This window comes from Carica papaya, chromosome 2 (genome assembly GCF_054855325.1).
Source record: "Carica papaya isolate Zhongbai chromosome 2, ASM5485532v1, whole genome shotgun sequence".
NCBI lineage: Eukaryota > Viridiplantae > Streptophyta > Magnoliopsida > Brassicales > Caricaceae > Carica > Carica papaya.
In genome coordinates this window covers 34,618,723-34,641,339 of record NC_142310.1, presented here as the reverse complement: position 1 = coordinate 34,641,339, position 22,617 = coordinate 34,618,723, and the positions used below count along the sequence as shown (strand labels likewise).

Here is a 22,617-nt window from a genome sequence, read left to right as displayed (position 1 = left end):
ATCCCCAACTGTTTGATTGAGTGAGAGGAAAACAAATTTGATGGACCAAATTTTTCTAACGGGGGAGAGTTGTAATACCCGGGCCTAAAATTTAGCTCGGTGGACATTGTGAACCGAAAGAACAGAGTACTCCGCAACAAAAAAATTTCTTTTGTTAAGATCTTATGGCAAAATTACACACACAGAGAGGCCACATAGGAGTTAGAATCAGACTTTATAACCCAATATCCCCAACTGTTTGATTGAGTGAGAGGGAAAAAAATTTGAGGGACCAAAATTTTCTAACGAGATAGAGTTATAATACTGGGGCCCAAAATTTAGCTCGGGATTAATTTTAAAATTAAAATTATGTATAAAAATTTAATTTTAAAATTAATATAATTTAATTTAATGTAAAATTATAAAAAAATAGGTTGAAGACGAAAATGAAAATAATTTTGGAAAAAAAGGTGAAAATTTGGGTTCGAATGATGTTTTTGAAAGAAAAATCAGAAACTAGGGGTCAGAACACAATTAAGAAAAATCGCACCACGTATGACCATCCAATCAGCAGCCTCGACGAACCGGAGCGCACTGCGTGGTAAGGCACGCTAACTCAGTGCCACGCGGGAGGCCACGCTGGCGATCTGCGTGCCCTGCAATCGGACGGCCTGGAAGCGTTCCTGCGCGCGTGGACGGTCCAGATTCGTTCCCTCCCTAGGTGCCATCGGACGGTCATGATTAAACATGATAAACGGTCCAGATTCATTCCCTCTTTAAACGCGATCGGACGATTGAGATCAAACATGAAGAATGGTCCAAATTTATGCAAGACAGGTATAAATATTTCGCATCACACCGAACCCAAACCCTAACCGGCAGCCTCCCACCGGATAAGAATAACCAATCGCCGGATAAGGGAGCCAACTATCACCCGCTGCCGCAACGAATCCACCTCCGACCATCAAAAAATGTAAAAATTCTCCTATCTGCTCAGAATTTGATTTAGAGCATTTTCATAGTCAAATCGGAGCAAAAAGAACGACAGATGAGCCGAAAACTGCGGGCAAAGTCCGGTAGCGCCGCCACAGGCAAAATCTAAAATCATCTCCAATGAGCCCCTTCCCGTTTCTCGTTTTGTAAGATTTTTTCACCGTTGTGTTCACTATTTTATTTTCTATAGGTTGACAAAAAAAATGTCCAGCCGCGAAGGTGAGCCGGCAGAGCCGCCGCATCGAAGAATTTAGCCGCAGGTAGGTTTATTTATTTTTACTTTTTTGGGCTAACCGAGGCCCCACCGTATTTTCTCGCAGGGATGAGTATAAAACTAGCTGAAATGAGCCAAAACAGGTCAAAAATAGTCAGGTTAAGGGAAACCACCACCGTGCCGGAATTCTGAAATTGGTCGTAGAAGGTTTTTAACACCAATTTTGGATTTTTTGGAGTATTTTTAGGTACGTGAAACTTCTTTTAATCTTCGCAGAAAAATTCAGAAAACCTGGGGACCACTAGTAAACACAGTAAAAAGTTCGATATTTTGGACACCAATTTGAGTAAGAATCCATCACCTTATTCTCTGTTATGGAATTAAAGCTTAATAATCGGTAATATAGTATTTTGTGTAATTTAAAAAACTTTGAGAATAATTACAGGTTACCAATAGAGCCGGAACTGACTAGTAATTTATTTATTGTCCTGTGTAACTGATTGTTGAATTTATAGTTATAAATATATGATGATATACTGGAATGGTTGAATGATTCAGTTGTGCTTGCTTAATATATATATTGCTTGTCTTGCGTAATTTACGTTTGATTTGTGAAATTAAAAATTAATATGCAAACAGAAAATTGATTGGTCACATGAATTAATGAATGATAGCCTTACTGGATATTCTGGGAGATAGTAGACGAATTGGGTACATAGGAAATCATACCATGAACGTTGCCTCATATCGGACGGGATATCGAGGAATGATATTTTTTGCACTCATACCGGACAGGGTATCGAGGAATGATATTTTTGGCGCTCATATCGGACGGGGTATGGAGACAACTTAATTCACCCTCATACCAGACGAGGTATTGAAGGATGATATTTTTGGCGCTCATACCGGACGGGGTATGGGGACGGCCGGTTAGTTGACAATGTTAAATATTAGTTCACGTGTAGTAGGACATTCTTATGGTGAGCCCTCAGGAATACCAGTAGACAAATAAAAAGGAAAAATGGTTGCTATTGCTCACTTAAAAAATGATATTGGAATGTTATTTGAATTATTTTATTTGTATAGGTTGATTTTGGAAATCTCGCAACAGTAAATATATGCAATAAATGGTTTTTCCTTATGATAAATGAATTTACTTAAATCAAGAGCTCAATTGGTTGTTTTTATAATTTTTACCAACCTTCAGTTTTTATATCAGTGAGTAGTATAATATTCTTATTGGGTTAGTGTAGCTCACCCTTTCATTAATTATTTCAGATAAAGAGAATCAAAACCCAGATCCCGATCAACAAGAGGTTTGTGAATAGTTCACTACCCGAAATCTCTTCAAAAGCTAGTGAAAGTTATCATAGAATGCTCAGCATATTGCATTTTATTTATTTCTTTAATTTTTGTTTGTTCTTTTAGAATGATCATTCCCACAACCCTATTAGACATTCTAAATTATTGTGTAAAGAATGTAAACCCTAAACTCTATTATTTCGCTTCCGCACTTAATTTATAATTTTCTTTTCTTTTAAGTTCCGGACCTTTACAGAATTTGAATGAGAAGATATCTTCTTTGGCAAAATTAAAATGAGTTTCTTGTGTGCCGGGAAACTATTGACCTTATTTTAATTGTTATAATAATGTTTTAGAATGTATAGTTTTACATAATTAATATGTACTTGTTAGGCATATGTGCTTTAATATAGTCACAGTGAAGAATGTATAGTGGAAAATAAATGATTCAAAGAACTCCATTAAGAATTTCACTGCAAAATTGAAGGAATTAATAGAGGTTAAGAAAACTTTATCATAGTATTCTTTTTAATTTCAAAATAGATATTACAATAATTTTAGGTTTAAGATACAATAATATGTTTGAGTAAAATTTAATAAATGAAATAAAATTCGAAAAACATATTACTTTTTTTTTTATTAAATATGAGTGAAATCCAACGAAAATACAACCTATATTATATACATATAAATATATATATGTAAGGAAGAGCATGATATGAGGAAAAAAACGTGTTATTATTCATTTTGTACATACTATTTATTTGTGTATATATTGACTCATGAATTGAAATAATTAAATTCGCTATAGTCAAATGAATGTATGTTTTGTATAGTTTAATAAGATATCTTACATTATAATTTCATATTTTTATAACGAGGTGCACTTCATGTGTTTTCTTAAAAGTAATCATAATTTTTATTGGTTATAATTTTTTCATGTACATTAACAGAAAATAAAACTTCATCCATACGGTACCAAATATAATTCAAAGGATTTAATTTTCTAAAAAAAAATATATTCACAATGTAGTTATTGTGTTAATGCAGTCATAGACTTGCTCATTTAATTATTAATTTAAAATTCTTTTTTTATTCAGAGAATAATTAAAAAGAAAGGTATTAATTAATATAATGCACGGCATAAAATTCATTATTATTTTTTAAGAAATCTTATTTTATGCAAATTCTTTATTGACCCCTTTGTGCTTTAAAAAAAAAAAAGAGGAGTTAAAACCATTTTTCAACACAATAGATTAAGATTAAAAATTTAAAAAGAAATTAACATGCAGAAAATGAGGATCATATTGAAAATTAATTAATTTAAATAGTATTATATATATATATATATATGAATTAATCCAACTATAGAGTTAAGTTTATATCATGATAAACTAATTAATTCAGACAAAATCTGAATTTCCAATTTGGGTCGTCATTTTTGGGTTTAAATATTAATGAAGAGTTATCTTGATTAATAAAGATGGGTTGAGGACAAAAAGGCAATTCATGGTGTTACAGCACTGGAACTTGCTGGGATTCCCTGTAAATGCAGCAAAAACTTCTGCACCCACTAAATTAAATTATCTATTTTAATTAATTAAGTTTGTTTTTCTCGGAGTTGAGAGAGAATATATATATATATATATACACACGTAAATTCCTTAATGTATTTCATTATAGAAAGCTAGATAATCCAGAGATTGCCCAATTGTGGCTAACATATTACTTTTAAGACAGAGACAGAGAACAAATAAATAAATGAATAAAGTAATTAAAGAACGAAGACGTAATTAATCTAATATATCGTAAATAATTAACGAAATTAAAATAATTTTAAAGGCAGTAATTAAATTAATTAAATGGTGATGAAGAAATAAAGTGAAAGTGGGTTTTCTCTAGATTTCCACTCACCTAATTTCAGGTCCTAATTGCACTCATGTGATCTTTGAGGTGGAGGAAAGGTCAAGTGGGGGAAACATGCATGGAAGATGATGGTGGTTCAACTCGTCGTCAATTCTTTTGTGTAGTGCAACAAGTTCGTTAAAGCAAATCTGCTGCCCCCCCTCTCCTTCCTTAACTATTCTCATCTTTTACATAATTTATTTTTAATGGTACTTGTAATTTTATATTTACAAAATGGGGCTGATGTCAAGAACATTTGTAATGGTTGTTACCCATATAATTAATTTCGAATAAATTACAAGTATTAAATACAATAAAACACAAGACAATTTTTTTTTACTTTTACAAATTATTACATATTCTACACTCCGTCATTTAATTTTGATATTAAATTTAAAAGTAAGGAAAAAAAAAAAAAACTACAATAATATTTCTTATTCAACAATAAAATTATTTGTTTTATTAATAAAAATTACTTTGAACTTAATATTTTCTTAAAACTACTTACCATATTACTACAACATATCAAAAATCAAAAATAAAAAACACAAAGTCCTTTGGCATTTATCAATAGCCATACATACCTTTAACAACGATACGATAATGTAAAAATAGTTGTCTACCATTTGTTATGGGTAATCACAAGCTGGAAGCCTGTAACAAATGGACGATATCTCCTATGATTAATAACCTTTTTTTCTAAAATAAAATATTAATTTATCATTTTTAAATTAATTTTTTTGACCACCTACCCACCAAGAACTTTTTACCTGTTTCTGCTTCCTATATCCTAGCCAATCACCCATTTTACCCTTTTAAGTAGATTTCAGTTAAAAATTTTGGATCAAGCATAAACTACGATGTCATTTTTTAACTAGATTTATATAATGCATGTCTTTTTCCGGCCGTGCTGTGAAACAACTTGGAAAGAAACAGATGAGACAAAGGAAGGTTCCGATACAAAGACAAATTGCTAATAAAAATGGTGGACCTACATAAAGGTTTTCATCACTATTTAGTATTTACTAAACAAGCAACTTACTTTGTCAAGTGTGGAGAATCTACAATACCTCCGAGAAATCTACTGTTTTTGCTGTCACTTTCTAATCGTTCGTGGTAGTAATTCAGTAGTTTTCATCAGATATCAAGTAAATAATCACTAGATAAAGTTACTGCTACTGTGAAATGTGAGACAATTAATTGGAGACATAATGTCTCTGGGACATATAGAATAATAACACATCAAGTGGTGGGGTGATTCCCAGTTGGTTATGGCCTCACACAACAAGCACCAAACAATGCACATCTCAAGAAATAAACAGCAAACCCAATGGCAGTATCAATTAGTTTTGGACTTGGGATGGAGCTTCAGAATCCGTACAATTTACCGATAGAGAGGCGTTACTCACGCTCCATCAATATTTGCATTCCTTTAATCTTTTTTCACAACTCATCTTATAAGTGGCAGTGGAAGTGCCAATAATATCATTATTATCAACATGTTATGAACGATTTCAAGAATAAGTGAAAAAGAAAGACTGATAATTCTAGAAAATGCAGGAAGTTTTCGTTAATTGACAAAGGGAATAAAACATTACCTGCAATCAAATGTGACAATTGCGAGACTGATAACCTATCAAACCCCTTTTTGGTGTACACATCATTTCTGTCCTATCTGTTCGGAATCCCAAGGGTCACCACTACGTATCATCGCATATAAAACATGAAGAGCGCAATAGAAAAAAGATGGTTAGTGTGAGCAAGAAAAAAGTGGCCATGAAAATTCAAGTATTGTGGTGGGGCATTTAGAATTGTTTAAGCAGATAAAAAAGAAAAAGGAAAAGATGACAATATGACGTACTTATAATTCCATACAACCAGTACGTACCTTATTTTTAAGCTGGAGAAACATTCCTTAGGAGACTTTTAAAATAGTGGATCACACATGACAAAGAGAGTCTCCAATTGATATAAAGAAATAATGGAAATGTGATCTAATAGAGAAAAAACCTAAAACTCTACTTTTCTTGGCAGAAAAATTAGAAAACTGTGACAAAGGAAATAAAAAAGCAAATCCATGAGTGGAAAACAAGTCAATATTATTCAGCAGACTCCAAAAAGTAAATAAGCAAACAAGATCCCACTATCCCAGCTTCCATGCCAGTTAGCCCGAGTAGCAACTTACCAATCCGCTCCTTTGTTTTGTCCTAACTAATGAATATCGATTTAATCTTAAAAACGAGTTTTACTTACTACTCCAATCTTATTCATTCCTGAACGAGAGCAACAAAGTTACTGCAGCTTATCTCAAAAAATTAAGAAAAAACAAACTTCCTGCTGCTTTGCTTCTTTGAAATACATTTCAGGACTGTTAATGGTGTCTACCTCATACTTTTTTCTTCAATAAAAATGAGAGAGACAGCCTGCAGGTTGACACTCTTCATACTTGACTATAGAAATTCTCACCTGTTGGGATAAGTTCGATTTGAGTCATATTTACTGCAAAAGAAGAATTTGTCAGTCTCAGAATCTAACTACGTCAAATGTATCCATAAGTAAATGGATCGATTATCATATCCCCTGTATCATTACCAATATGCCAACAAACAACCAGATAAAAACTCATGGTCTTAGAACGAATAATCACAAGAAATACCCAAACTCTTAACAGATGTCAAGATCAAAGATGTTTCTTTCTTTCTTTGTCGGTGCCAATATGCAACCAAGTAGCCGCATGCATATAAAATTGGCCTTTGAAAAAGGTGCTATATAATGTGCCTAAGGACCCATCTGAGTGCAAGCTCCCACTATATTAATCCAGCAACAGTAGACAAAAGAAATACATCCAAGACTAGCTCTGTTTAGCAGTCAGCAGAATCATTACTTTGGGACAAATGCCGAAGTGCAGGAGAGAGTACAATTCGGGAACCTTATTTTCCCTCAATCCTAAATTCTAATAAAGGTTATTGCCTCACTCTAAGTGATGCCTAATATCTTAAACTGTAGCAAAATTTGGTATCTAGGGATAGAAAGTAGATTGACACAGAGTAGGGACAGAAAGCAACTGTCTTAAACCAAGTAATAATTACTTGAATACTCAACTCGTCCCATTTCGTTTCAAGTAATCTGAGTGTAAATAACAGTAATTAAATTTTTCACCAAGTCACCTTAGCATTTTCCTCCAAATAATGAGAACACAGCTAATTAGAAAACCTGAGCTAACCTTAGGTTATGAAGTGAGTACAGCTTGAAATGACCAAACAAATATAGTTCTATGACCTGTTTTTCTGTTTCACCAATCAAATATAATCCTCCTATGCATTATTCTTACACAATTAGCATCACTCTGATTTACAAATCTAAATTTATCTAATCTCCAGATTAATAATCAACTAAAATCACAGTCCAACTACTCTACCCAACAAATATATACTATCCTCTGCCTCTTTGACTTTTAACCACCTTGATTTGAAATGCTCCACTAGAAATGTTCAGGTCAAGCACAAGGAAATTTCCTCAAAAAAGCTATCCTCGAAAGGACAATCACTATTTGTAGTATTTCCCATATTAATCACAACTCTGTAATGGTGAAAACATTTTCCCACCTTCTCTTGTTTGTAACACTAGCATGGAGTGTAGAGAATACACTCATAAAACACAATCTTTTAAGTAAAAGCAAGAAAGAGAGAGGGTTTGAAAATTTTTACATAGTTCAGCAACGTGCCGATCTCCATAAACCTGTGATTTTTTCACTAAAGAAGAACTCATCTCACAACTTGGATTTTAACTTTACATTGTGAATTAAGGAAAATCCAGAATCACAAGAATACTCCATAACAAAAATGCCCAACTGCAAAAATGATTGTGAAAGGATTATCCTTCTCCTTGGTGTAGGACAAATGACGGTTTGACTACTACAAAATTTAGAGAAAACCTAGATATCTCACATAGAGTTCTTAAGTACTGTGCTTAAGGTTTGATTGAATCATACAATATTCTCAAAATATGTTATTAATTGAATGATGATCTCAAAGAGAATATAAAAGTATTTACAAAATGCTAAGTCGGTCTTTACCCAAGTAGAATTAGACTAAAAAAATACTAAAATTAATAAGATTAAAAATACTACAAATAAGATAGAAAATATTAATACTAACAAGATTAGAAGTAATACTACTAATACAAATAGAAAAATTAAATACTACTAATAATAAAATACTGAAGTTACTAAAACTTAAACAATGGATTCCCAAATAGTATAATAATTTATAGGTACCTAGAATTAAAATTTATAATCTATTTATGTAATCTAAAGCGAATATATTCTGTATGACCCCTTCCCTGAAGCTTGCTGTGAGCATGGTGTTCTCTCAAATATGAGCCACAATCTCAATAATTGGCACCTGGCATTGAGGAAGCCATTCAAAGGACCAATATCCGACTTACAACTGCATTGATTCCAAAGGCATCAGTAACTATTACATGTTAGGAACTTTTCTTTAATTTTGTGCATTTAGCACTGTGTTTCCACATAGAATCAGCCATTCTTGCACTATTGCACAGATGTTAACTAACTGAGCATAAAACCCCAGTAACCATGTTATTGTGGATGGAATTATCATGAGACGAAGTAATGACTTTATTACTTGATAGAAGATTATATCCATGTAAATATGGAAACCACTATAAGAGGCAGTATAACAAAGACAAAATGATCAGACGTACAGTGCACTCTTACCTCATGCAAGGTAAGAGGGACGGCTTTCAGGATCATAGATTCCGGCTATTAAAGCTATCAAAACCCACAACATAAGCAAACTTATTACAGCCGTCCTTAAAATCTGGTCACAGTTACCATTCACGTCAACATCATCTTGAAAAACAAGATGAGGAGTTGAAATATCCTCACTATCATTCACTGCTATGTTTGCTATGTAGTTATTTGCATGTGACCGTCCTATCCAATTGGCACCGTTTGCAAGCGACTGAATGTTTCGGTTGCTCATATTTGAACATATTGTACATGTACAATGACCACCTAGATATGATGGAAGGGTTTGAAGATGCTCAAAGAGAACCTTGCGGAACATTTCACCTTCAATTTTTAACTTCCTCCGAGTGACAGGCTTCAGAACCTGAGAAAAGACAATCCATGCAATTTCATGTAAGAATGACTATGACAAACATTTTAGAAACCAAGGTTTTAAATGGTAACCGAATCACTATCTTACTTGAATAAAAGTCTGAGCAATGACTCGAACAACAGCAGGAAGGCGTATCACAAATAAACAGCCAAGATGGTTAGGAAAGTGATCTTGGAGAAGGGAAGAACAAGACCTCATCATATGCATGGGAATTCTTAATGGAGATAGTCCTTCACAATCTACCAAAACTGTAATTTCACGATTTTCTGGATCAACTAAATGTAGGACTCCGTGTTCCACCTGAGATACTGAAGTCACAACCCTGTTAATATTAACTGAACTAAACACATATTGGAAATGAAGAAATTTTCATTTGATTCCAGCAACAACAGAGTATTGAATATAAAACAGTTAACATGCACTCAATAAAAGTAAATATAGTCATCCAAGCACTATACAAGGTAACAACTAATTTTATTCTTAAGTTCACCATAAGAAGAACCCAACAACACTGATGAAAAAACATAATTTTTTTTCTAATGAAGATGCTGTTATATGTTTAGAATGGTTAGATCATTTTTTTATTGCAATCGAACTGGTAGCAAAGACAGATCAGACATAAGACACGTTATAAGCAGAGAGCATTTTGGAGACATTGAGCATATACTTAAGAGAGAGAAAAGGAGAGATAAAAGAAAAATATGAAATCAAGAATGTATATCTCATTAAATCAAGAACTACCAAACGATGCATACTTTCATGCAGCTTCCGACTTTTTTTAAATAGCAAACTGAATTGGCACTGTGGCGAAAGATGATATGACAACATATATATTGATTGTTAAAAGGGAAACTTCCACTAGATACATGCTATTATATTGTTAACACAGTTAAGAACAGCAAGAAAAACAGCACATCAACATTGAAAGCTTTTACATGTTCATTTCTTAGTTAGATAAACTGCTGGTGGGATTCTTACCATCATAAATAACACATATTAACTTGGTTCCAGTTTCTGAATCAGAAAGGAGATGCAATTTAAAACTAAAAAAATTTGTTGCTTAAAAATGTGTTTCGGACAACCATGCTTCATCTTCATTTTAATTGCAATATCTTTGCCAGAAACCTGAAATTTTGGCATTGCAGCAATTGCTCTTGGATCCTCAATGCAACAGGAAACTTATAGAAAATAGGACCCTATCATGCTATATCCATATAAATGCAACATACTGGTCCAAGTAACTAGAAAATATTAACTGTTTAAATGACTGCAGCTATGTGGCAAGAAATTTAAAATGCCACTGTAGAGAAAGAAAATATACCAACTGCTTGAGCAAAGCGAGGTCTCTCATGAGAAGGCAAGTTTAAGCAAGCCTGCCCAAGTCGTACGACAAGACAAGGCCGGTTCTTCACATCAAATCCATGCCAGAAAACCATACTTGACCATTGCTCAAGTTCCACTTCAGAAAGAATTCTGTAAGTGTCCCTCCAACGGATGGTCTTTTTAATAGACGATAACAAACATGAAAAGTCACCATTTGCAGCAGCATAAAATCTACGAAGCTCATCCTCATTGATTCTGCAAAAAAAGAACTATATGCTATAGCCAGCTGTCAGAAAGAGAAGCCAATAAACTGAAAAGAAATATGTCAACATAGGACATTAAATTGGAATAGAAAACTCTTATACAACCAGTTCCACTAAAGATGATAAAATCAACATGTACAAAGTAATGCATTTGAAAAATTTCAAGGAAAACAGCCTATTTCAAAAAATTAATGGAATTGTTGTTCACTCTGGACTGCTAAATTCTCAACTGAATAGAACCCATAAACATGCAGTAAGGATTTACGTGGCCAACAGTCATTAGCTTATTCATTAACAATATCATCATCAAAGGAAAGAAGGTACTGCAGTATTTTTATCCATAAAAACCATAAAAAAACCTTTCTGGTAAGCTAATCCCCTGATTTTCGAGCTCTCTGTGGACTCGTATTAACCAATCTTCAGATGCTAGACTTCCAGGAGTTTCATCATCAACCCTGCATCTTAGATGAGACCATTAGAGAAACTACTGAACATAAAACCACTGTGACAAACAAAAGGAAGGAAAAATAAGGAGACAAACACAAGAACACCCTAGAGTGGATCTCAAATAATATTTCATATTATTAAAAGCATTCATTTTATTTTAATTGGTTATCATTATGACAGTAAGTATAAGGTTGCTAAAAACAAAATTTTCCCTACGATGTCATTGGCAATACAGGAAATGACTTGATAAGTAATTCATTTAATTGCTTGATATGTGCTAACAAAAAATTATTGGAGAGAAAAAGCTGCAAGCTAACAAGGTGCATTATTCAAATAATTTTAACACAACATGAATAAGGAATCAATAGATTAACTAGCCTGTAGCTTAAACTGTGGCAACTTGAATCGGATAGAGTCATATCCACCTTGAAGTCCCAGAAAGTAAACACAAACACAGCTAAATACTTACTAATCAATATTCTTATGGTTAGCACATAAGGAAAAAAAAAAAGTTAGACTTGTTAAGAGTCCAGTGAATTCTCATTTCTTAGCTGAACAGTTCCTTATTATCAAAATGCACCAGCGCTTTAAATTAAAACATACAGCAAAGTGAGTACAGCAAAGATGCTAGTCCAATCAAAGAGAAAGCTGAGACTTCTGCAAAAACTAATAATCAGATGAACCTATTAACTAGAAGTGCATAGCTTATATGTGACGCCTGAATTGCAATAACCAGTCAAAACCTTACAGCAGAAATTGGTTTCAAATAATAACAACTGGATAAATAGACCTAGTCCCTTGCAGCTTAGTTACTCTCATAGTGAATCATAATCCCTGTAACACCACTTAATCAAGAAAACAGTCAAAACCTTACAGCTTAGTTATTTAGTTATCATGTCACCTGCCTAACTGGAACCATAAATTTCATAAAGTCATCTACCTTCCATCCAAGGGATACTGCAACGATGATATCTCAGAATGTAATTCTGAATATTCATGGGAAACACTGACACTATCCGAGTTTTCACTCCTGCTGTCTGAATGTTCGGTAACAGCAGTTGTAACTGAAAGCACTAATAATGGCCTTGACAGCATCTGGAAGTGTAAAATTAACTGTTATAAGTTGTTTAGAATGACAAACGATTAATAATTATAACAGGAAGAATCTAAATATATCCACAACAAGCATATTATGCATTTTCTGATTAGATAACCAAAAGAACAGAACTGTGCAGACCATATGCCCTTGCCCTGTTTAGCCACAATAACAGATTTGAAAGAAAAAGCATCTGAGACTTTTTATGATCTGCTACAAGTTGTAAGAATGAAACAGGAAAAAATTTTGATCTCAGAATGGGATGAAATTCATGATGGTAATTAGATACATGCACCATATGTGGACACAAAGGCAAATGTGTTGTTTGCATGGCTCCTATTAAAGCCATAAGCTCATAAGGTTGAGAAACAACGAAAGACTTGAGTATTGAAGAGTTGAATTTTAAGGTCCATGAGCTTTTAGCATACTCTCACAACTTCGAAAAGGTTAAATTATATATAAAAGTTGAGATGTCTACTAAAGAAATCTTCATGGAAAGTGTTTTTTATGCTGTGTCTTGCATTAGATAGAAAACAAAGCTAACGAATAAAAATGCAGCTCCCCTGAGTGCAAGTATGAACAAACCTGCATCCCTGTAACTAGTCCTCTTAAGGGAGCCCATCTCTGAATCCACTTAAGAGGTGGATAGCATAGAACTTGCAAAGCTTGAAGTCCGCGCCAAATATATGGACACTTGGCCCTTGAAACTCTTCGTACTGCCTCTAAGGCTGCAAGTTTAATTAAGAAAATTGCTATATGACCAGCTGCACCGCCACCATTTCTACTGCTTAATGAAGCTATGTTCTTATAAGTACTCCGTGGAAGAGCTTTAGGGCCAGATGCAACTGGATCTTTTTTAGAAACTGTTTTCCCAGCAACTAAGCCAATTGCTTTAGAATTTCTACTAATAACAGAACCCTGAAGTGAGTCTCCCATTGAAGTGAAATTGAATACTTGATGCCGGAAGTGGACTCTTTGTTAATTAGTACTCCATTACATTTGAAACGGCAATACAGATTTGTTCGTATAAACCACTACTATGGCTAGAACCATCATGAAGGGAGGACAAAAACATGATCAGACAAGATCTATAAGAACCAGAGAATGCAATTGTAATTCCGACACTGTTCCAGCCAAACTGGATAAATATTGAATAGACACCAATCTGTAAAACCAGATGCACAAATGTAAGAATTCATGAAGAGATCTGAAAGTGAAAAAGCCCCAAATTAGAAAGTCGGTGGGCAGTAGTTTACAGCATTTGAACTATTACATGAACTATTACCAACATCCGTACATTAAAGATGCATTAAAAAAATATTGACATCCATCGCCCATAAAACATAGGAACAGGCCAATTTGTACTGAAATCATTCAGAAAAGATACAACTACTATATATATATAAGTTGTGTGTGTGTGTGTTTGTATGAGCTGTTTTTTTACTTTATTATTTTGCTAGTTCTCAAATTGATCACGCACGCAATGCCAGTATAGATGGAAACCGACATGTATGATAGAAATGTATGAGAGCTTCTGCTCAATAAGTAGATACATGCATAAACACGTCTTGGGTGTACATGAGATATGAAATTCTAATCAACATTCAATATGAGAATGAAGTTGAAAATCTAGATTAAGTTTCCATTTAGCACAAAAGTTACTGCTGTTCTCTATCAAAGCTCTAATTTTCACCAGAACTCAGCAATTCGAAACGTATTCGCATTAATTTTCACCAGAACACTTTAGAAACTATAACACGCTTTTGGCTTTCTATAACCGGAAATGTGATTCTGCGTTACAGTTCAAGCCTAAGGTAACCTTCAAAACCAAATATCAAAACGTTATTAAAAGATATCAAATCAAATAATTCAATATATTACGTATAAAATAAGCCGGATCGATTTGTGAACGCCTAAATCTACACTCCTCTAATAAAAGGATCGTTCATAAATTCATGAATAGGAGTTTCAACTGAACTCGAAGAGTTCAACAGAAAATTTCGAAATCGAGCAATAAGTAAACAAAGAAACTCGAAGAGTTCATAAACAAAGAAAGATAAAATTGACCTAATATCTTCATAAACTCTTCATATTTGGAATTCGGATCCCTACTTCGAGGAAATGAAGATTAAGTCCTACTGAATTGAGCAGATTTGAAACTTAAAGAGAACGCCAATTTGGTTTGATCGTCTGGACGAATTAATTGTTGTGTCCATTACAGGGAAATTGGAAGGAAGCTTTTGAGCTCGGTGATGTTGCCTTCTCTAGATCAGTCCCGCCATCGCCATCATCAAACCAGAGAAAACAAGAGACCATAGAACTCGGAGGCATGGTAAGGGCCAAAGCGGGACCCAACACGTGCGAAAGTTTGGGCAGAGACGGTTCTCGTGATTGACACGTGACAGCTAGAAAGCACCGAGCGATTCAACGGTAAACGAACGGTTCTCCTGAGTGGCAGCGCCACGAACAAAATTATGGTGTTTGACCAGCGACTCAGTGTACATGTAAAGGAAGAATAATTAAGATATTGCTGACAGATTTTCAAGTTCCGGGCGAATTTAGAAATGTAATTTAAAAATTAAGAATAGTCTAAATTTATTATTAGCTAAAAGTAATATGAAATAATTTTTTTTAAATATATCATAATATATAATGGTATTATTGTAAATAAAACTCAAACTTATATCTCAATATTAAATTAAGAATGAAAAAGCTGCACGATCGAAAATTATTGGTTAATTAGTGCATATTAATCTAAATATTCTTTAAATAAATGGATTTTAATCTTAAATTTATTCTTTAAATAGTCGGAATCGATTCTTCTTATATTTTTTTTTAAAAATATTTTCTTAATGATTAAAAAATTAGGTGAACTTTTTATTAGGGCCAAGTGCAACACTAATATTACTGCAAGGTGACGGAAGTTAAGCTCTTCCTGCTATGCAATAAACACGTGTAATTTTTAGCGTCCACGTGTAAAATTAAAACGTCATCCGCCCAAGTACCGGTTGTACACGTGGCATATCCAAAGCAAGTTAAAAACAAAGCAAAACGCAGTAGGAGAAGACGAAGAAGAGAGTAAAATTAACGACGATGGCGTCTGATCAGAAACCAGCATTTGCCTACACGGTGGTGTACGTGAAAGACGTGGCCAAATCTGTTGATTTCTACGCAAAAGCATTCGGATACAATGTTCGTCGCTTAGACGAGTCCCACAGGTACACATGAAATCTAAACCGTTCAAAAATACCAGATCATCTCTTTTTATTTGTTGTGTAATTCTGTAGATTAACGGAGTTAATTTGTAGGTGGGGAGAGCTGGAGAGTGGGCAGACCACCATAGCTTTCACGCCGTTGCACCAACATGAGACCGATGACCTAACCGGTGTCGTTCAAGGTCCTCGGTCAAGTCGCGAGCGGCCACAAATGGAGGTATGCTTTTGTTACACGGACGTCGATGCCGCCTACAAGGTAATCAGTAATTAAAATTTTCGAACACTTCATACGACGTCGTTCATACATGTTTCTGTTTATTAATGTTTATACGACGTCGTTCTTTCGGGTATTATACTAATTTTTAGTTAGTTAATTATTGTTATAATTGGAAAACAGAGAGCGGTGGAGAAGGGAGCAGTGCCGGTGAGCGAGCCAGAGAACAAGGAATGGGGACAGAAAGTGGGATACGTGCGTGATATTGATGGCATCGTTGTGCGGATGGGAAGCCATGCCCACCCACCTAAACATGAGTGAGTCAGCTTGGGCCGAGTCATGATATGTATTGCTATTACATATATAGATACATAGTACGTGAAAATAAAACTTTGGAAGTAAAGAAGAGAACTGTACTACCGTCGATTTGTGAATAAAAATGTTATATTATGTCAGGATGGGAAACAACTTGTGCTTGTTCAAAAGTAATTAATTTGATTTACCAACTAAAATTGCACTGACTTAGAGTTCTTGTTCAAAAGAACCTTAATTTTATATTTCTGTCAAAAAATAACCTTGATATTCTTTTTTGGGTTGCAATCAAATCATTAAATTATTTAAATATTACTTACAATTTCGATTAATTTTTATTGTAACAACAAAATTAAATAAGTGACTGGCTTTAACAAATTAAACCTATATCTAAACACACATGTAAAAGACAGGGAGGGACCAAAAAATACAGTAAACAAATTTTCAAGAGGCATCCACAAGTAGTAAAAACATAACGTAACCCCAAAGCAAAATCTAATTAAAAATGACAACTATGCTCTTGACCATATATGGCACGACTATTTCCGCAACAAGAGCACTTTTTGCCACAAAACAACTAACCAAAACTCTTTTTTTTTTCTTTTTCTTTTTTTTGGGTTTTAATACAGCACCTTGTTTCTTCAGTTATTACAATTACTCCACCATCAGAAGCAGACCGAAATAACAGAAGACATTTTTTTCCAGTGTGAAGAACTTCAAATGGCATTCTACAAGGACCCAGCACATCACCAACCTTTTTTTTTTTAGTGAAAAACCAGTTCCCCTCAAACATAATAAATGAAGATATCGTTCTCTAGTGCACACAAGGGAGAGGAGAGAGAGGAGTTGGCGAAAAAAGATTTATAGCATTTCTTGTGACCGTCTCACGCAGCGGCTTACTTTCTTCTTGAATTCGTCTCTCCTGTCTCTCCATTCTTTCTGCAATATAGAGACACTCTGTTTTGTTATATGACCAATTGGCTAATTCAGCGTAAAAAGGGTAGTAATGGATGCAATATTCATTTCACATTTTTATTAATAATTTGAGAAAATAAAAAATATCTCTATAAATTTATTAATCAACTAATATTTCTGTCAAGTTTATTATCAACAAAAATTGATACCATGTCAGAATAAACCCTTTGCACAAAAAAATTTCTCTTTCAACCCAACGCACCAATGAATTTCTATTACTTGCACTGCACTGATACTAACATGACAACTACTGCATGATCATAGATGTAACTCTAGAGTTACAGAAACTTGCAGACCAGTGAGTGATTTTAGATGTACTTTTGTTTTTTATTATCGAATTTACAGAGAATTTTCTTACCAAAAAGATAATGAATACAATAAGATTCCAAATCAATAACATGAACAGAGGGTGGAAAGGGAAAGACAAGGCCGTGAAAAGATTTTGAGACGTTCCTCAAAGATTTATTTTTTAGAAAGAAAAGTCGCACTTTTACCCATTCTCAACTTATTGTTTTGGCTTTTTACTAGCTTGAGGTTAGCCTATTTGGCATGAACCTTTGCCACACCACAGATACCATACAATGCAAGCCGGTCAGAGCCAATATCAGGCTTATCCCTCATGATTAGTTCTCACTAAAAACTGAAGCTATAACAGTGAACCATAATAAACAACTAAATCAAATTGTCACCCATTCCAATAATTTCACCACTACTTCACTGTTATGGAGACATTAAGTTTGATCTAGCGAATTCCGAGAACATTTAGATAACAATGAGTCCATATGAAAAAGATGATACTGTTTAAGCAGTACATAAAAGGTTATCAGAAGATCACTCACCGCGGCTTCAACATTTGCTGGAGATTCGTCATTGGGGCTGGAAAGCATGGATATGATACTCAATACAATACTTTCAACCTGTTAAAAATAATTTCCCCACTACTAAAAATTTATAGGAGGTAAAATATATTGATTCTGTTTCAGAAAAAAGTATCAATGCAGTTGCAACTGGAGAAAAATGGCACCATATCCATTTGCATCAGGTTTATTTTTGTACAATAATACAGTCTAGACTGGAAATATCACATCAAATAAGTGTAATGTCATATCCATACGATATACTTTCAAGTTAGGAAGGCATTGTGTACAACATCAAATCAAAAATTTAGCAAAGGTAGAATCATATCAAGTAACTAGTCCTCACACCACTCCCATCACTTACAGTTCACAAAAATTTAGATTTGTTATCTACAAGATGCCAGTAACTAGAACAACATGCTAAAATAATTAACGACTTAAGCAGAACGGAATTTGATTTTCTTACTAGAGACCACACCTTCAACATTTATATACTTTTCTTGGTCTTCTGCTTTAAATTTCAAGCAAATCAGATTTTAGTCTGTATCCTCAAAACTAAATAGACACTATGTTTCTCATTATCCAGGTCTAATGGGATAAACCTTTTTGACATATCTCCAGAGCAATATTCCCACTTTTATAAACTTCAATCCTAAAGTCAAAATACCATATTTAAGCACAAACGAATTAAAAATATGCAATGGAAATAAGAACAATTCCCAAAACTCAAATGATAGAAATAGGTGGACATACTGTATGGACAGGCATCCAGCGTTCACTTGCAAGCTCGTAGCCATTTGGATCATCACCAGGAGGATGAAGAATTGATATACAAACACGCCCATCAGGATAAACTGCAATTCATGCCAAAGCTCAATAATTACCATGCCATGAAGCAAAGATGAAAGCCAAACATATATCTTTGGTGCATTGGGGGGGGCGGGGAGGGGCAGACCAACCTACCATTAGGATGCCAAATCTCTGAAGTAAACTGCACTGTTGGAGGACTGTTCGGATAGTTGGGAGGAAAGCTCATGATGGCATTGAAAAACCCCCCTTCACTGTAAATCAAACAGTTGCAACAAAGAACAATAACTTCTTTTAGCTTGTTGATTGCAGTTCTTAATCATATCGAATTTAAAGAGGACTGGCTTAGATAAATTGTCCAACAGCGAGCAAGCCCATGAACAACTAAAGCAAAAGAAAAAATCAATTAAATTCAACAGATGATCAGGGAACTTCAAATTTTAATGCAAAGATGGAACGCAAAGAAACAATAACTAAGTAGCAAGATCATGACTCAGATTACATGACTGCCAGCTGAAGACAAGTCAGGAGCTAACAATCCTAGCATTCACAAAGGATGCAGACCTCCAATAAAATCATCAGGAAACTTTTCAAGTGAAGCATGGATAAATTATTTGAATATCAAATAGACTTTAGGAAAAAAAAATTAACTATCTCTGTTGAAGTTCATATCATTCGTAAAGCCATAACTACGCTATTTGATTCTAAGAAAATAAATAAAACAACAATTAGAAGAACATATTTACGCACAGCTCTAAAATGAGGAAAGATTACATCCTATTACAAGCACACTATCTTCTACTATAACCAATGTTTAAAGTAATCAACAAAACATCTAGTTGACAACCCCAAAGCCCATTGATTATAATATTTAAACCCAGAACTATAATCCCTAATGTTAAAAGAAAAACCCAGCAAATAACCTCAAAAACCAAGAAAAGAAAACATCTGAAATTACCAAACATATTAGCCAAATCAATTAAATTACAAAACCCACAAAACTGTTTGGCACAAAACCCCAACCTCTAACCCCTCAATCCAACAGCAAAACAAAGAATCTCCATAATTACCGCAAGGACACAAAGAATCACCAAAATTTCCAAAATAACTCGATCGACGAAGACGAAAGCACAAACTTTAAGCTAATTGAATTTCAGAAAATTAAGAAAAGTAAACGCACTAAAGAGTATCTGGTGGTCCGATAATTGTAACACTCCATTCGAATATGTTGTTCTCATCGACCAACCCGGCCGAGAAACCATCAACCGGATTCTTACAAAGATCTGCAACGCACAGAAACCGATCAATAAAAACGCACTTCGAAATCGAACCAGAAAAAACTCCTTACCATATCTTCTACAGAAGAAATCAAAACAAAAACCCCAAGAAATAACGGGAAATTTAAACGATTGCCGATTACCTTTTAGCTGCTTTTGGAGGAGGAGGCTAGCTTGAGACGACGCCATGACAGGAAGATTCTTAGAGATAGAGAGGTTGCAGAGAGAGTTCTGCGAAATCTGAGGAAACGGAGAGAGAGATAGAAAGCAGACACTATTGCGTTTTATAGATACAGAGAAGGTTCTGAACGGAGACCCACTCGCCCACTCTTGGCTGCACGGGAGCACATGGGAGCTTCGATCTTGTAAGGGTAATTAGTATCGTATTTTAGATACTCCAATCATCTAACGACACGTACTAAATCGAAGCCGAGAGAGATCATCCGGTGTGAGTGAAAGTATCTTTTTTGATCTAATATCGTGGGTCTTACGGGTGTGATATCACCGTCGCTTGTGGGGACCACGCCACCGGAAAAGGCCGTGGGACTTCGTCCGCGTAAACGTAATCAGGCATTAAGATCACAGTAAGTTAAAAGTGGACAAATTTTATTTTGTTTATTAATTCCTTAAAACAATTGCATTTTTTAAATTTTTAAAATATAATAATACATATTTAAAGATCAAATAAAAAAACGATAAAAATATTTAATGAAATGTACAACGTTAATTTACTGTGAATCGAATTATTTATAGTATTTACTGTATAATCTTTAAAGAAATAAACAATAAAAATTATTTTATAATAACGATAGCATTATTTTATTATTTAATTTTTTAAAAATATTTTTCTTGAGTTTGATTATTCCCCAATTCACATTTTTTATATTGTTTATGAATAAACATATGCATAAATGTATCTCCTTCCAGTATATAAAAATATTTTATAATTATTATTTTTCTATTTGTATATTGTTATTCATAAGAATATGAGTTTATGCACCCTAAAATAACTGATAAATTAATAAAATTACATTTTCAAAACTTTTTTCTGACGTTATTATCATTTTCAGTACTAATTTATTAGATAATATATTTACCTTTTATAAAAAAAAAAAAATTGTATAAATATATTTCTATATAATTGTGCGCCAAACAGACTTCCACACAAACGTTATGCCAATAATGACTTAAACATCTCACTTTTATTATTAAATATCTATATTTAATGATGACTATAAATCAATAGGCAGATATTTTAATTAAAAAAAATTATATAAATACAAATTTTTTTCTTAAAAAATTTAAAATTCTTGAGTCATATTTCTACCACTAATTAATAAAAAATATATATTTTCCTTCTTTAATTAAATATTATAGACGTATATGCATAACCCTGTATATATATATATGTATATATATGGGTGACAAATTAGATTCAGCATAAGCTATGGGCCCACGATTGGGCTGAAAATTTTGGTCGAGCCCATGCCACCCAAAATAAGAAGCACACCAAATAAGTAATTTTTCACTTTCTGACTGAATAATAAAAAAAGTAAAATTCCTAAAAATATTACAAATCATTCTCAGATAAATCAAACTGAATATCCTAAATTTTGACCGGTCAAACCAAATGAGAATTTCAATTAAAAAAAAAAAAGGGTTAGATTGTAGGCAAAAGTATCTAATTACAAATCTATAGCTGGTAAAATTTTTATTTCTATTATAATTTTAACATAAACATTTATTTTTTATCAAAATATAAAATAACTTAATTATAGTGCTAACAAATAATTATAATTTAAATTAGATAGTCAAATAAATAAATTGTGTTTTATAAAAAAATGAGGAAACAAGTTTAAGTAGGCAATTTAAAATTAAAGAAAAAGAACATGCAACTAAATAAACTATTTACTACATACTATACACTATATACTTGTGTAACTACTTTTTAAAATTCAATATTAACAAAAATTAATTACAAAAAGTGAATTTCATTATATTAAATATGTATTTTTGGTAGATGGAATTAGTTTGATTCAAATTTTAACGTTAATAGTAACTAAAACTAATAATTATTAGACTTGATTTTTTGTTTAATAATAGTTCGGGCATGTTCATGGCATAGCACTAAAAGAGACCAAATCCTAAGTCAAAAGAAATAAAAATTTAACCCAACTCAACTTACTTTTAAATCAATTACTTCATAATTTTTAATTAAATATATTTTTTTATATTAATAATTATTTCAACATTACTTCGAAATTTATAGTAAATTTTTGAATCAATTACTCCAA

The 22,617-nt window shown here is 33.3% G+C and overlaps 3 protein-coding genes across 4 annotated transcripts; 1 reads left to right on the top strand and 2 right to left on the bottom strand.

The window, feature by feature from the left end:
• Positions 1-8,478: 8,478 nt before the first annotated feature.
• LOC110806925 (SEC14 cytosolic factor family protein / phosphoglyceride transfer family protein) lies at positions 8,479-15,166 on the bottom strand. Of its 2 annotated transcripts, XM_022031917.2 has the most exons (8): positions 14,734-15,166; positions 13,252-13,831; positions 12,511-12,665; positions 11,483-11,578; positions 10,859-11,115; positions 9,625-9,845; positions 9,132-9,528; positions 8,479-8,841 (listed from the first exon to the last, which is right to left on the bottom strand). In XM_022031917.2, exons 2-7 carry the CDS (start codon positions 13,600-13,602, stop codon positions 9,133-9,135), a joined length of 1,476 nt encoding a protein of 491 aa, XP_021887609.2. In that variant the 5' UTR covers positions 13,603-13,831; positions 14,734-15,166; the 3' UTR covers positions 8,479-8,841; position 9,132. The 2 variants fall into 2 exon arrangements, with proteins under 2 accessions (XP_021887609.2, XP_088070453.1); XM_088214327.1 differs by lacking the exon at positions 8,479-8,841 and having other exon boundaries at positions 9,015-9,528.
• Positions 15,167-15,721: 555 nt separating this feature from the next.
• DSI-1VOC (dessication-induced 1VOC superfamily protein) lies at positions 15,722-16,553 on the top strand. Its single transcript, XM_022031958.2, has 3 exons — positions 15,722-15,884; positions 15,975-16,137; positions 16,279-16,553. Exons 1-3 carry the CDS (start codon positions 15,760-15,762, stop codon positions 16,414-16,416), a joined length of 426 nt encoding a protein of 141 aa, XP_021887650.2. The 5' UTR covers positions 15,722-15,759; the 3' UTR covers positions 16,417-16,553.
• A 271-nt stretch (positions 16,554-16,824) lies between these two features.
• On the bottom strand, positions 16,825-20,637 carry LOC110806959 (ubiquitin-conjugating enzyme E2 7). The gene is made up of 6 exons (XM_088214326.1): positions 20,467-20,637; positions 20,227-20,329; positions 19,203-19,300; positions 18,993-19,093; positions 18,222-18,299; positions 16,825-17,346 (listed from the first exon to the last, which is right to left on the bottom strand). The coding sequence occupies exons 1-6, from the start codon at positions 20,510-20,512 to the stop codon at positions 17,269-17,271; spliced, it is 504 nt and encodes a 167-aa protein (XP_088070452.1). The 5' UTR covers positions 20,513-20,637; the 3' UTR covers positions 16,825-17,268.
• Between the last annotated feature and the right edge of the window lie 1,980 nt (positions 20,638-22,617).

Coding starts and splice junctions, on each gene's coding strand:
- LOC110806959 (XM_088214326.1), bottom strand. CDS start 20,512: ATGGCGTCGTCTCAAGCTAGCCTCCTCCTCCAAAAGCAGCTAAAAG. Junction 19,301..20,226: donor GGACCACCAGATACTCTTTA/GTGCGTTTACTT, acceptor TTTGATTTACAG/TGAAGGGGGGTTTTTCAATG. Junction 17,347..18,221: donor CAGCAAATGTTGAAGCCGCG/GTGAGTGATCTT, acceptor TCTATATTGCAG/AAAGAATGGAGAGACAGGAG.
- DSI-1VOC (XM_022031958.2), top strand. CDS start 15,760: ATGGCGTCTGATCAGAAACCAGCATTTGCCTACACGGTGGTGTACGTG. Junction 15,885..15,974: donor CGCTTAGACGAGTCCCACAG/GTACACATGAAA, acceptor GTTAATTTGTAG/GTGGGGAGAGCTGGAGAGTG. Junction 16,138..16,278: donor ACGTCGATGCCGCCTACAAG/GTAATCAGTAAT, acceptor ATTGGAAAACAG/AGAGCGGTGGAGAAGGGAGC.
- LOC110806925 (XM_022031917.2), bottom strand. CDS start 13,602: ATGGGAGACTCACTTCAGGGTTCTGTTATTAGTAGAAATTCTAAAGCA. Junction 12,666..13,251: donor GACTAGTTACAGGGATGCAG/GTTTGTTCATAC, acceptor TTACACTTCCAG/ATGCTGTCAAGGCCATTATT. Junction 9,529..9,624: donor TTGCTCAGACTTTTATTCAA/GTAAGATAGTGA, acceptor GTCTTTTCTCAG/GTTCTGAAGCCTGTCACTCG.